Source organism: Typopeltis vanoorti, chromosome 12, assembly GCF_054136105.1.
Source record: "Typopeltis vanoorti isolate ZY-2024b chromosome 12, IOZ_Tvanoo_1.0, whole genome shotgun sequence".
NCBI classification, from domain to species: domain Eukaryota; kingdom Metazoa; phylum Arthropoda; class Arachnida; order Uropygi; family Thelyphonidae; genus Typopeltis; species Typopeltis vanoorti.
The window spans coordinates 74,566,119-74,582,187 of NC_143560.1; the positions used below are offsets into that span (position 1 = coordinate 74,566,119).

General features: G+C 35.9%; 1 protein-coding gene across 1 annotated transcript in view; it reads left to right on the top strand.

Moving 5' to 3' along the window:
• LOC150100892 (glutamate receptor ionotropic, kainate 2-like) overlaps positions 1-8,133 on the top strand; it is a 73,703-nt gene extending 65,570 nt beyond the window's left edge. Inside the window, exons 14-16 of the mRNA XM_090402070.1 lie at positions 3,806-4,074; positions 6,039-6,087; positions 7,131-8,133. Coding sequence (XP_090258196.1) covers positions 3,806-4,074; positions 6,039-6,062 — 293 coding nt within the window. The 3' untranslated portion in view covers positions 6,063-6,087; positions 7,131-8,133. The remainder of the gene's footprint in view (positions 1-3,805; positions 4,075-6,038; positions 6,088-7,130) is intronic.
• The last annotated feature ends 7,936 nt before the right edge of the window (positions 8,134-16,069 follow it).

Consider the following 16,069-nt stretch of genomic DNA (forward strand, 5'->3'; position numbering starts at 1 on the left):
CCCTTCTGGTAAAGTGGGAAGTTCATCTCCTGCTTTTAAAAACATTCGCAAACCTCGATGTCCACGACAGAGTTCAAACGCCTTGAGGTTGATGAGAGCCAGCTCGTTAACCACTCGGGTATCCAGGATGGAATAGTTATATACATTTTTATTCCAATATTATCTACATTTTATAAATCTATATCTTATCTAGATTGCGTCTAAATTTTTGGATAAACGTTTAAATCTTAATTACACTGACAACAAATTAGACTGTTGTTTAACCTTTATCCAAATACTGTACAAGCAAAACTTGTGCGTGAAGTATCTTCACGATCAGGCTGCTGTACATAGGCTGTTGACTTAATTGCTTAAATATCTCATAATGCAAAATACACTTCCAGTTCGGTTGTGTATATTGCTATGCATTATGGGAAGGAGTACTACCCATACCGGTTTCGGTTTATTATTGAGGTAATGTGGATGCCAGACCCAGGAAGATAGCATTTGCTTTAATATCAGTACGAAAGTTGACATACTTAGAAAAAATCAAACACGAAGACTTACATTTACGTGAAATAAATTTGTTAGCGGCAAAATTTTCGCTAATTGAAAATTGAACGCAATATAAAATTGCAATTAAAGAATCGTGTTCAAAAATGCACCCCTAGCGTTAATAGGACAACAAATTGTCAGTAAAATTCCCAATTATATTTTTAAAGAATCACAATAATATTACAGAATGTATATTAAAGGGATTTCTGAACGTATAGCTAAAGTTCTGAAACCTCTTAATATTGTTGTATCCTTTCGTCCTGTCAGGAAGATTTTTACCTTTCTTTCTTCACGACTAAAAAAATCTTCCTCCACTCCTTTTCCAGATCCCAGACTCATGTGGTTTGTCTTACTTTTGGACAGTCTAGAGATGGATGTCTGCAGATCTGCAGCCATCCGTCGTGAAGAACATAAATGTTACATCCAGTACGTTAAACACGAACAGTCTGGCCTAGAAGAATATGTCATCTCAACTAAACATTTTTGGAAGAAAACTAAGCTTTTACATAGAAGTGGATTCCTTACAGAGCGCTAATATAAAGAGTTGTGAGACTTTTTTACACTGACTGAACTTAACAGATCTGGTGGCCTTCGGTTATTCCCTTCATTAGAAATATTAGTACATCGTTTTTATGCAAATTACTGATTATTATATTATTGTAATTTTTTAATGATCGGAAAATTTTAGTAACCGTTTGTTGTCCTATTAATTCTATAGTGGTCCTTTTTTTAAAAAAAGAAATGATTATTTAATTTTAATTTTATATCGTGTTTCGTTTTCAATGTAATGAGGTTGCCTATGATACATAGGAGAAAAGTTTACAACTATTAAATTTATTTCAGGTAAGTTTGTTTCTGTGTTTATTTTTTTGGAGATAGAAAATTGTCATACTGACTAACTCCTTGCCATCGGGTAAGGAGTTACCCAATTTCTGAATAATACTAATGTGATTTCTACAAATCACGTATTGGGTTGTTCTTAAGAGAACTGGGCGATGGACTGAGTCCTTGAGTCTTTATCCCGTCATCTGAATGAAGAAAAACTGTGTGGATGGGGTGTTATTGAGCTAAAAAGCTCTAGTCATGGCTGGGTAACGGCAATAGCCGAGCCTCAGTTAGAACTTCATTGGCTACAGCATTGCCATTCGTTACCCTGGAAGTCCTAAAAAGGACTTTTTCTTACCGCCTTCTCCCATCATGATCCTATTGGGTTGTACACCGACTGTAGAAAATATATATTCTCCTTATATAAACAAATAAAAGGTGTATAAACTTATCAAAATTCTTTGGATTAGAAAAACTTGTAAAAAGATTTTTTAATTAATTAATTAAAACATAAATTATATTTTTAAAAAATTATATCCTTATTTGATTCTTCACTCAAATATAAGCAAAGTTTGTGCATGAATTATTTTTACGACTAATCTACTTTTTGATCTCACGTCAATTGCCTAAGTATCCGATAATGCAAAGCACACTTCCCTTCCGATGTGTAGCTTTTCTACAATGTGAATCTAAATTTACAGTTTATCCACATTTTATGTATATTTTACATAGATCTTTGTCTGCATTATTTATGCATTTTACGGATCGATATTTGTATCCAAATTTTAAGTTATTTTGCATTTTTACATTTCAGTAGATTTTAGGCGCATTTTATTAACATTTTTACCTGATTTTATTTGCATTTTATCTACATGATTTATATATACACATTTATAATCATATTTACTCTTTGTAACCACTTTCATGCTTTGTACGCTAAAACCACCAAGGAATGCCTTGTTGAATCGATGTATAACGCAAATGGTTCCAGCTCACTAACTCTTAATCGCTCTCTCTCTCTCTCTCTCTCTCTCTCTCTCTCTGGCACATAATTGGAGCAACTCAGCTACGTGTAAAACTACAGTGAAGACCTCAGACTAATGTGCCAAATTGGGTATACGGGAGAAGGTAAACTTCATTAAAATGGACTGCGTTTGCTCAATTACGCTGCCGAATCGGCTTTAGTGTCACCTTATGAACGTCTCTCGCTCAGCGACTTCAGTTGGTTGTAAAAGCCACATTTCCTCACAAGCCCTGTAATCGATTCCACTCACCAATAGGTGGCAGACAATGGCTGCATCTCTCTTTCTCTTTGTGATTACGTTGTAGCACTTACTGAATCGTCCACCAAACGGAAGTATTCCCAATTCTATCAGAAGCAGTAGGATTCGTAATGCAATGGAGCATAAAAGTCATGTGATCCACCTGTTTTTATCATTCCTGCTCTACGTATTTTTAAGGTGTTGGCAAGAGAAATTCGATGGAAAATGGCAACCAATAAGAAAAAACGTGTAAGCATAGATGTTCCAATTTGGCAGAGTAGGGCTACTTCTTTGTCTTTGTTAAAATAGATTTCGATTAGTGGCAAACACGCTTAGAGAGAGAATTCTGTGTCTTTTTACAGACACAGCTTAAAAATGGATCATCTGCTGCTGTATGAAGTGGGCGTGTAGAGAAGCAGACATCCTGTTTTGCAATAAGAATAATGGAGTACAAAAATCCCATTTGGGTTAACAGGAACTTCGTAGATTTTAACAGATGGCTTCTCGCAAGAAATTAAATAGGAGAAAGAGTTCTTTGAATGTTTTAGCATTACTTTTGTCTTTACGTGAGAAGCAAATCACTTTAAATACAGAATATCGCTTATAGCTGCATTAAGAATATTCGCACCAACCGAATCTTTCGGACATCACACGTGGAGAACTCATTTATGTTTAAAGAAATAGAAAATTATTTTAAGAACAGGATAGAAAACGTTTTTGTTTCCAGACCAATGAAAATTCACTGACGGGAACCACCTGACTGTGAGCGGACGCTTAGGCTTGATGCAATTATCGGTTTCTATCGCTCTGTAGGTATCGAGGATGCCTTTTAAATGCAAACGTCTAGGATGTCAAAGATAAAGGCAGCGGCATGGCTGTCCCTCAACCGAAACTCGGAGTTTTCCACAATCCATAAATATCGACTATAGAACATACGTTTTAATGAAGTAGATCATGCAGAAAGGATTAGAAGTACTATCGCACCATTAATTAGGTTACATAGAACCCTGCTATTTATCCATGACAGTCCATTGAGTCCTTAATATATTAAGGGTAAAGATGAGGTGATAAACGACCATAACGTGATCATATGCTGATCAAGTTATGTGATTAAAACGTGATTAAAATACTTCTATTTTTTCTCTCTCTCTCTCTTCTTAATTTGAATTTTATTTTCTCCGCAGGCTCTCCTTACATGATGCCCTTGTCCACCGCAATATTGAAACTTCAAGAGGAAGGAGTGTTGCAGGTATTAAAAGAACGATGGTGGCGTCAAAAAGGAAGCAGCAAATGCCCTCAAGACAATAAGAAACTTTCTGGCTCGGCAAACGAACTGAACTTGACCAAGGTTGGAGGTGTGTTTGTGGTCCTTTTAGCAGGATTGGGAGTGGCTTGTGTGTTGGTCATCGTAGAGTTTGTCTGGAAGACAAAGTCCGTATCAGAGTTGAAAAGGGTAAATAGGCTTTCTTTTTTTCCCTAATCTACATACACCCATCCACATAATTCACATAAAATCATCCGATTTTATGTAGATAAGAAATTACGATAATGAGATCAATTTAAGTAAGAACACTTTTAAATGAATAAATCATCTCAATATGAATAAAATGGAAATTTGTATCGTAACTCATATTTTGTAATTTTTTACTGTTATAAGTTTATGTGATTATCAGTGTTATTTCTTCGAACATTATCATGTATCATATACAGCATATATTTTTAACGTTTTTGGACTTAGAGAATTAATAAATGCGTATATCACATATTTTAAACATAATTTGATAGTAACAAAATTACGTATACAGTTCAGGATAACTCAGGTGAACGAATTTATTTATCGAACTATTCAGCCGATAATAATCATAATTTTCCTCGTGTACCTAACACTAAGACAATATAAGAAACTTACGATTTCACTTGTAAATTCCATGAGCCGGAACAGTCGGGATTTCTAAAATAAGCCATCTCCACCAAACATCGAATCCAATGCAAAAGATTAAGGTCCTTCACAAAAGTGATTAGTTTTCGGAACGCAACCTAAATGATAGACAGAAATTATCCCTGTTATGGGAAATAGTACTGTAGATCACGCGTTTGCATTGTTGAGTCTTCCGGTTTCTCTTGTAATTGTTTAATTTGAAAGTCATACTGAGGATGCTCTTGTTACTAGGTCGAAATTCTGTTACGTAAATATTAAATCCGTAGTGAGTTGTTATTTATTTAATTACGGCAGACGCTCCCACGCGTCATGTATTTTTACGTGGAGTTTCTGATCTGCTCGTTACCTATAATGAGATATAATTTAACATTTCTCAGAAATGCGAATAAAGTTCCCAATCTGAGTCAAAAGGGAACTAAAAAATCCTGATTCTCATATACTCGATCCATCCACACTTTTTCTATATTTTCAGCAAGAAAAATGCCAAGACTCTTATCTGCTAAGGAGAAAAGGGTAAGAATAGCAGTGATATGAAACAGCTACCTGACTGCAGATTAAATTTAGTGAGCTACAACACCACTACGATCTACTTGCACCAATTTCTACTTCTTATCTGTCCGAACTTCTCCCAACTCAATAATGATAGAAATAAATAGCGCGAATTCTTCTTATCAACTGGCATGAACTGTTAAGTGTTTCTGACATTCGCCCAAGGAATGAAAAGTTAGGTTCACCTTCAGACGGCATTTCACATTAACATCGTGTACACAGTTGACGCAAGCCCCGAGATAGGAAGTTGCCTTTTATGAAACGTTCACAATGCTGCGATATTTTTCAACACGCGAAAGGCAATTTCGTTTGTATTTTAGTCATCAGTTGGGGTATGTGGTGGAGAATTATCGCTGAAGCAACTGAGGTCATGAGACCATAAGGTCATGTATTAGGTGTGTCTATTCTGATTTAGACTGGAATGTCTGTTTCCAGGAATAAAGAAACTAAAGTTTCTTGGAGAAAAATCTTGTATTTTGCCTTGTATTTGGTAATGTAATTCAAAATGTGTTATTAATATGATAAGTTGATATTTTTGTTGTCGTAATTTATCAGAATAATAATCACGCACGGTCGAAATCGTTTTCGACTGTGCATTAGTCAAGGTATGTTTAAAAGTTTAGAAATGCGATGTGTTGGTTATTCCGTTTAACATGTTCAAATATGTATAGAAAATTTGAACAGTTTGTGAGGGTCGGGGAGAGAGTATTGATGCATCTAATTACACCGGTCTTCAAAAAAAAAAAAGTTCTTGCCTTCCCGAAACAGGAAGGCTGGATTCAACTCTGACAGCCCATAACACGTATTATCGTATTTATTTCAAAATAAAATTCCCTTCAAACGGTCTTTATATAATGAGAATATATTTAGAATTATGACGTCCTTTATTCTGTTATAATAAGAGATGCTGTTATTTATTTTTATACTAGGAAATGGAACCAGAAATTCGATGAAACTCCGAGTTGCCTATCCATCCAGGTAAGCAATATTCGGGGATGTCTAAAAATGTGAAATTGAAGCCTGACTATTGAAATGACTATTGAAACATTGTCAAGATATAAACGTTATAGAAACTAAAATTTGTATTCGAAATACGCAATACATGGTATAGCAGAATTAGAAATTAAGCATTATCACAATAGACTCACAGTCAATCAGAGCATCTAAATAAATAATAAGAGCTTGGGAATTTGAGAGAGAGAGAGAGAGAGAGAGAGAGAGAGAGAGGCATATAATAATTATTTTATTTGGCTAATTAATCCGAAAGAAACAAAAAACGTATACGACTCTTATTTATTTTAAAAAGCGGGACTTCGTTCCATCTTGTGGACCTCATCTTGTACAAATATACACACAACAAAAGATTCAGTGAATCACAGCAAAACACGAGAGGTCCAGTAACTGTAAAAGGATTGCCATGCTTCGAAAACTATTCTGGATCTGATGCCATTATTGGGCTCATTTGCTTTATCTCGTTTTCATAATATCCGAATGGTAGACTAATAAGATCTTCTAAGTTGAAGCCGAGGTCAGATGGTTAGACTTGAGTGTCATTTGTGTGGATTCTAGTACTTTTCTTTCAATCTCATGATAAAATATGTGTAAATTAATACGTGTAAAATATGTTCTGATCCTAACCCCATATCAAGAAAGTATAATCGATGTATCTTTTCAAGAGTCTTGGTTGTGGATGGAACAAATGTCTGATAATAACAGCTCTTTATACATAACCATTCTTGTAGAATCGTAAGTCCTCATCGCTCTTTCTCCGGACATTTCCATACTCATATTTTCTAGCACGGAAGACAGAGAATTCTCCAGTGGTAGATTCAGTTTTGTTTGTAGATAGCGTAGTTATATACGAAATAACTTAAATTTATAAAATCTTTCAAGAGTGCCATAATTACTTCTTCGTTAGTTTATCTAAACGTTTAGACAACACATTGAAAGGTATTATGACAAATAATTAATTTAAATGAAAAACAAATAGGATATAGTTCTTACTTACTTGTATTTTTCAGAATTCAATGGCCACTGAGAGATCGCCGAGACTCACTTCTATCTACTATCCTTCAGAAAGTGCTGAAGTATAAAAGTCAGCGAACTAAAGTCGTCTACTACTAGTCGATATAAGCGCCATCTAGTGTTTCTCCTAGAAGTGGCTACATCAACTATCACAGTTGCTCAAGCCTATCACAGCAATACGAAAGTCTGTGGTAGGAATCTAAGTGTGGTTCTTCTGTGTGTGAGTCTTGTCTTGTGGTGAAGAAGCCTTTCCAAAGATTTAAATGAAGAAAAAAAAAAAAGAAAACATTATTCATAGACACACATAAACAAATACACGCACGAAGGCTTTAGCTTCCAAACATGCTGCACAATGTTTTTGTCTTCAGCTTTGCTTTGTACAGATTTTTTTTCTAAGACGGGTAACAGTGTAATTATACAATTCAGACACGCTTACATTTGTCAAAATAAATAAGTGCATTTTATAGTAAGCATTCATAGCAACTGGATTCATCCGGTTGTATTAAATTTATTGTAAAACGGACTACAGTTACGAAAGCGATAATTGTTCTTTCTTTCTTTCATTCTTTATAATGAACAAAGTAAAATTTTATGTTTCATGGGTTGCCTACGTAATCACATGAGTTGCAAGAACCAAGCAATGAACTGTATATAGTTTTGTAGAGAGTCCATTTTATAACAATAGGCTGTCCTTTTTCAATCCAAATAACAATAAGAACTTGCTGAGCAGGGAAAAAAATAATCACAGAATGTCCAGGAATACCATAGCTTAAAAAACCCGATCTTTATACTAATACTGCTCACACATTTCCAACACTTCCATTGTTTAGACTGGATCGATTTAGATCGTGTAACTTGAGTCAAAGGATATTGGTATGTAGAGATGGTCGACCGTTGCATTATATTGAATATTTTCTAAGTTCCTCTGTGAAGTAAAGTATATAATGTCATCATTTTAAAACGTCTGGAATGGAAATAAACTTGCAATGTTGATATACATCTAGCATTTGTGTGTCGTTCCTTTATTATACGCAAATAAGATGCCAGTTACACAATTCTTATTTGTAAACAGGTCCTAATCACTATGGATCAAGTATCATCCGGGTACTGCAGGTAAAATAATAATGTCCTAAGTTACTCAACTCCTACTTTATAAGTTGGTTTCTATTTTAATATAATAGCGAACAGTAAGCAAATACTTGAAGCCAATCATGATCAAGTGCAACTCACAACAGCATTCTTGTATCCTGACGTCATTTGATCACCATAGTAATGAAGTGTGTAGTCGTGTTTTAGCTTATGAACTACGTATATTCTATTTATTATTATCTGTAACGGTCTTATATTGTTTTTGACCAATTTTAATGAAATTTGGTTTTAGTGAATATCACTCAAATAAATTGCATCAGAATTAGTACAGAGTGGAGTTATATTTGTACTTATGATTGGATGGAAACGAAGTAGTCGTCAGGTAGCGCTACGTATACTTTATCATAAAGGACAGGATAACCTCTGATTGCAGTTTTAACATTAAATTTTCCTTTCTCACCTTCCCCAAAACTGTGGATATGAATCACACTGGAAGCCATTGGACTAACAGAACTGTCGAAGCAATGATGATCTTTAGCGATATGAGACAATTTGAACTCTGTAGTGACTACGTTTCATGATCTTAAAAAAAGATAGGAGAGGTATCGCGTATATTCCATAGGGGTCGAGCTACCATTGCTGTTAACTTGTCGCGGAGAGTCTTCATCCAGCGCATGAAATCATTCTCTGGATGAAGCTTAGTGGTACTGCACGACCCCCGCGAGATTAGTCGAAAAAAACGAATCTTCTTTCTCTCTGCTATCGATACTTTGATAAAAATCTTCGAGTATTCCCCTCTCAGCTATAACGAATGTAACAAACGCAGCTCGGGGAACCACAAAAGCGATTAAATTTTTCCCCAAAGGTTTTTATGGGGAAAGAGAATCCATCTCGGCATCGTCTTTTGAATGGTTGAAGCCCATTTCATGCTCAAAGGAAAGAGAAGTAGCCCGGTGTGATAAGTGATCCTCATTCTTGTTCTCAACATCCTCTTGAAAGAGAGCAACAGCATTAAGATATGAAGTGCATTCGCCACTCTTTTTATCATTCCCATGAAAAATCTGTGTTTGTTCTGCACGATGAATGAAATGTTGACAAGTCAAAATGGTCGTGCATTCGCTGTGGATGACAAAATTAGCTCACCTTGTGAAAGTACTGGACACGTTTGGGTGCGGTGATCGGTACACATGTCACATGTTCGTATCCATCACGAACTACGTGAAAATAGCTTCACCGTTTTGCAATATGTGCATCTCATGAATGAAATAATACTTAAACTTGATATGGGAAAGACTCCACGATGACTATTATATGCATAAGTTGGCCGATTCCAGAGGTGGGAAAAAAGGAATACAAAAAGAAAGGAGGCTATGATTCACACGACAATAAAGTATTAATACAAGCCAAGTCAAGTATTGAAAGATGTTATTTACAATGTACAAACTAATATAAAACGGATCGAAGTAAGTATAAAATTATCAACACGTTGTAGCTCAACAGGCAAGCAAATGTTTCTGATAATTAAGCAAGCAAACATAAATTGTAATGTCCTGTAAATCCTTTTCTTCTTCATAATTATCTTTCTTAAAAAGGCAAAATTGAAATTTTCCCTTTAATACTACTCGTCTTTTTGTTAAGAAAATATAAATATTCGCATCTGATAACCAATAAAAAGGACAACCGATGCTCACTCGATAAAACTGAAGTTTCAGATAGTACGATATGTTCAAGATATTTTCCACGATGTTACACCACATAAGTGAAAGATATGATCCTTTAATTCACCATAGTAACATTCTATTACAGAGCATACCGAATGCTTCCTTGTGGTGCATCATGGGAAGATCATTCTTCATTAACTTTAGCAACAACTGCAAGCGTCCTCAAAATCGTTTTAATATTCTTTTTTATCTTTTTTCAAAGGTATTTATTTCAAACATCAGGTTCATGTTATTAAAGTGTGCTGGACAGTAAGAAATTCCAACGTACTTCCTCAGTACACCCTCATCTTTTGTGCTATCACATCCCCACCAAACACGACATTTATTGAAAAAATCACCTAAATGACTCAAGTTTTCTTTTGTAAAGTTTATTTTTAGCTGAGGCTGAAGTCTTCGTAATTTTTATGAATGGAACAGATTCAAATGGCCACTGGATTACGAAACCATACTTTTATGATAAGGTGGTGGTCAAAAATAAATAGAAGAAAATTCAATAGCTTAGGATTCCTGCTGAGTGTCTTCGACTGTCTTTCTCTTTGGGAGTGCTTGAATGTGGTTTGAGAATTTTGGAAATGTGCATAAAAGAAGAAGGACAACAGCAGTTGAATTAATTTCATATTTATGTAAATATGAACTCATAATTACCATAACACGAACATAACTCTAGAAAAGGAATTTGTTGAAGAAGGCTATTATAATTCATAAAAAAAGAGACAGGATAGAGAAGAAGTTTGATTTGAGCATAATAGTCATCATCGCTCAATTTGCCAGCTTAATTGGCGGTGATTAGCGTATACCCACTTCCTTAACCAAGAACTTCATGTTGTTCGCGATTGTCTTTAGGTGGGACATGAATTTCATCGCCCCTGAAGCTTATTAGAGGCCCTTGAAAGGACTTAAAAAGTTCCATGTTTGGTCCCTAAAAGCAGAGTTTCCAACTTGAGCAAAAACTAAAATTATAAAATAATTATAATTATAATAATATACTAAAAACAAACCAATCGACCTTTTCCTCCCCATGGTAATAATATCTATCCGTTTACAACGTTTGTGAGGGGGCGTCACAAAAAATTCCAAAGACTCTAGCAGTTTCGCTGATCACTCAAATAAAAAGGAATGCTAACTTTTTAAGACGATTTAGTTTTTTCTTGCCCAGCAGGTGAAAGGAAGCAAATATGATAGAAAAGTCGAGAAACATATGAAGGAAAAAATAATAAAAGAATAAGCAAAGAATAGCGAGTAAATGAAGAATAACTTTATTATCAATGGAAAGAGATGAGAAAGAGGATCGCATAAAATACATTTCGTTAGCAATGAAACAATACAAATGAGAGAATGACAAAATGATTGAAAGAGAGAACAACTCTTCTCGAGAAAAAAGCGGCCATTCTATTCAGTAATTCGCTTGAAGATTAATTAAGGCGAACTGTTTTCTATACCTGTGGAAGAGCAAGACAGCAACTCACATAAATCAGGAGGACAACTCTAAGTAGCTCCATGACAACGTTCGGCTGTGAATATTTATGATTCAGCAAGCACTCTCTTATCGATTTCACCTAAACACCTCTATTATGTAAAGCAGGAGCATCACAAGTACCAATTTGAGACCCCTACGGAGTTCCTCTGTCAGGGAAATATTGATGTTTTATGGTCCTCATAAATAGAGGATAACAGTATGTTTCAGCATCTTCCGTGCCTCCTTCTCCAGGGACCTTTCACAGCATCGGCTCACTCTGCAGCATAATAGACGGATGGATCTTGGATGTGGTGTAAACGACACCACCAAGTTATCACCTGATAGTTCTGAGAAAATGCCGCAGTGATGTGGGAGATACCGCATTTCATGATATTTTCGTCTTTTAGGGACACTCCTGGCGATCGTATCTCAGCATGAATATACTCGTGGCAAAAGATAAGCGGACTGAAGAAAACAATAAAGACGACAGATGGATATAAAGAAAGAGAAAATATCTATCAGAAAAGAGAAAAATCTTCAAAATACGCAAAAACGTAAGTTTTTCTTACGTGGTTTTTTGACGGTTTCTAGTAACTGTGGAAAGCGAGTATGCGTTGTTTACTAACTACAGTTAACTGGGTGTGCTGTATTTAGTGATGCTGCATTCAGTGTATTATATCACAATAAATATGGTCGCGATATAAAGTATGGATTCGTAGCAAATCTGGAACGTAAGACACATCAACAAAAGCAAGTTGTTATTTGTGTTGTTGTTATTTTGAATTATGGCTGAAGAAATTTAGGCTAAGAATGTCTTTTTATGTGAATAATGTTCGCGATGAGACCCAGCTAATCCTTCTCCAATGAAAAACTCATAAAAGGTTTTCGCTTCTTAGACGAGATTCAATCCCAGGTCTTTTTAACCAATGATTATCGCCAATGTCAATTGAGCTATGAATGTTCCGCGTAAGCCAAGATTCTGACTATGTAAGTGTGGTGAATTATAATGTTATATAAGAATATCTCATACGTGAATCATCAAATCTGTTGGGTCAGTTCTGTAAAAAAGTGTTAGTTGTAAATTAGAACTGCTTCTTTGATAGATCTGTGGATTTGTGAAGTAGATGTATTGGAAGAAGAACTGGAACATCGTAATACGTCATGATTTGAGCAGGCAACAGACAAAAACTAACAGTATCAAGCACTTCGAAGATTTATCCTGATAAAAGTTAAGACGACAATTTCGTTCGTCCTATTACTTTTTATTAACGACACAAAATAAATAATTCTTATTACTGAAGGAGATGTGGTTTCCCTAATTGATAATATTACGAAGAGGCTTAGCGTGCGTGGTTTTCAGACTTAGTGTCTTGTGTTTATAAAAAAAAACGTAATATCATTATACTCCGCTAGCAGTCCATGAACCCTAGAATCGTAAGAAAGGCTAAAACGGTTACCATGAAGAAATATCGGTTAAGTGGTTTGTGTTTTAAATATGAACTTATATACACTTCGATATTGGTAGCAGCTGAGGAGGTTGGGTCATCGCTTTCTGAGAAGTACAACGAAGAAGTGTCTGCAGTCTAATAGCGCTTTTAATGAGATGATCCATGAAAGACAACTACGTAAAAAGAAGGAACATTTTCCTTGAGTACTATTGAAGCAAAATCTAATCGACGTATCCCGGCAGGTCAGCTTGCAAGTCGGCTCTATTTAAGCACAGTTACGCGGATATCTCGACAAATTGTGGCAAGACGTCTGCGACAAGTAGACTTATATGCCCGATGGCCTGTAATCTGCGTTCTTGTATCGACAGCTCATCGTAGAACACATATTTTCAGTGGTGTTCTATCCATAATAAGTGGACAAGACACCAATGGAATAATGAACTGTTTACAGATGAGAGTCGTTTTGGTGTTTCTTCCCATTCTAAACGATGCTTGAACTGGCGTAAAAGTGGTACTGCTTACCATCGCAAAAACGTTCTTGAAAGGGATAGATAGGGCAGTGCTGGAATCACGGTGTGGAGAAGCCTTGTGCTTAATGGACGCACCGAGTTACAAGTGCTGGGAAAAGGGACTATGACTGGCGAACGATATTATAACGAAGTTCTTCAACGTCATGTTTGAGTAATGCAGCGATCATAGTAGTCACTTTTGGAACTAATTTTAGCGGGAGCGACACAGGCCATCAAAACACTTTTTACCAACCAAATACGATAATAAAATTCACGTTAACAACCCTTTTGATCATTTAAAAGCTAAACACTTAAAGTTTCAAAATATCTGTTTTTTACTTATCTTTAACGAAGTTCTTCAACGTCATGTTTGAGTAATGCAGCGATCATAGTAGTCACTTTTGGAACTATTATAACGAAGTTCTTCAACGTCATGTTTGAGTAATGCAGCGATCATAGTAGTCACTTTTGGAACTAATTTTAGCGGGAGCGACACAGGCCATCAAAACACTTTTTACCAACCAAATACGATAATAAAATTCACGTTAACAACCCTTTTGATCATTTAAAAGCTAAACACTTAAAGTTTCAAAATATCTGTTTTTTACTTATCTTTAAAGCATTTGCGAAATAAAATATTCTAATACTGGTACATGCTATGCTACTATACTGTAGATTATTAATATAAACGTTTAGGAAAAATGGCAATGGAAACCAATATTGTTTCGGGAGCCGCACAGAGTAGCTTTAGGAGCCACATGCGGCTCGCGAGTCGCAGTTTGCCCATCGTTGTTATATTATATATGATTTTTTTTTTTAAATTGAGGCTGCGTTAGTCTATCTCATACAGAGGAAGTATCAGGGAAAACTACGGAAACTTGGGTTTTTTAATCCCTGTACAGTCCTATCGGCAAGAAAAGATTCAGTATTTACAGTAAAAAATGCTATTAGTAGGTGGAAGAGGGAGCAGTTGTGTAGATAGTGGATAATGGATAGTGACGTAGCGTGCAGGTGATGGATCAAGTAGTATAGGCAACAGGTTGTGTTGGGTAGAGTGTCTCCAGAAGTGAGTTTTTGGAGTCCTTGGAGATCTCGCATAATAGTCAGAATAATAACTATCATTATTCAGAGGTGATAAAAATCTACCTGAGCTGAAGGACTCGTGTGGTGAGTGGCCTGTTTGGTGAGCGAATAACATTGCCGATTTTTAACCCAACAGGTCTTGGGTTCAAATCCAACTACGGCATGAAGATTTGTTAGTCTTTAGATAGCAGTTGACTTTAATCTTCCAATACGAGACTACCACACCAATCATTCTGGAGACCCGCATTGATTTGATAAAGAACCAAGTTTGATCCTTTAGAGGAGCATCCCTAACTCAACACGTCCATAATATTAAAAATACAATTTTCTTTGAAACTATGTATTTTAAAATTTTAATTCGTATTTTAATTCAAAAATTATTTGCTCCTTTTTCAGTTGTTGAAGTAAAACAACCTGTTCGTTATCATCCAAATGGTGTTTTGTTCTTCCATCATGGCAGGTCATAGTCGACATTTCATGAATGCAACGGTAACTCACGGCGAACCCGATCAACGACCTTTTCTTGATTAACACAAATTTGTTAGATTTTTCTTGTTGATTGTTTGCACTGTAGATGAAGTCCTTGATTAGAACAGATTTCCCTTTATCGATATTCTCTCTACTGAATACATTAGGAACAACGAGAATTAGTTTCTCTCTGTGTGTCTGATTTATATCCTTCTTCACTAGGACAGCGATGTAGCCAGGAAGTGGCATTACTATGATAGATGTGGCAACATTGCTGCCACAAATTGGAATCACTATAAGTGCTCATCGGGACAGCGACATTCCCAATTAGTGACGGCACTAGAAAATAAAGCTACAGCTCACTGTGACCTCACGTGAAGATCATATATCAAGAAAAAGAAAGACAGACAGAGAGAGAGATGTCATTTGTACTGCTTGTCCATCTGTTCTGCTTCACTAGGATAGTGACGTCACTAGTTAGTGACAGCATTGTGAGTAATGCAACTGTAACTCATTGTGACATCATCACATAAAGCACACATCTGCGCAGTTCAACGCACTTACAACCCTTTACAACAAAGCCGTGTTACTTAATCACTGTTTCTTTCTGCAACCGGAAATCTCCGAGGAATTTGTCGCAGTTTCCGCTCTATTTTTCGCTTCATCGATTAGCTGTCATTGATTTATGTTATCCTTCTTGCACGGCCTTCGTGTAGCCTGCACAGATTGCCACCAGAACGCATTGTGGCCGCTGTAAACATTCTCGTGGCACATCCTGCGTTCCGTTTTATCCATTGTTAGCAAACACAACAGAATTACCTCATCACATCCATAAAAAACTATCACTGCCGAGATCTTAAGACATGGAAATACTTCCTGTGTAGTCGGAAGTGAGAATTGCATGCTGCTGTTTAAGGCCTTGCTACGTGACTAACTTTAACATCGAAACAACAGACTCTTTTAACAAAGGCTGTATTTTCATAAGAGATCTTTTCTCTTATTCACTACGTAAGACAATAACGCCAAATGCATCCTGTGAGTTCCGGATCGATGTTGGAGTGTGGAAAAAGAGAATTTATCTGTCATAAATTATAAACAGGGATTAGCGTCACGCCTACTTCGACAAAAATAACAACTCATAATTTTATAAACGTTGATCCT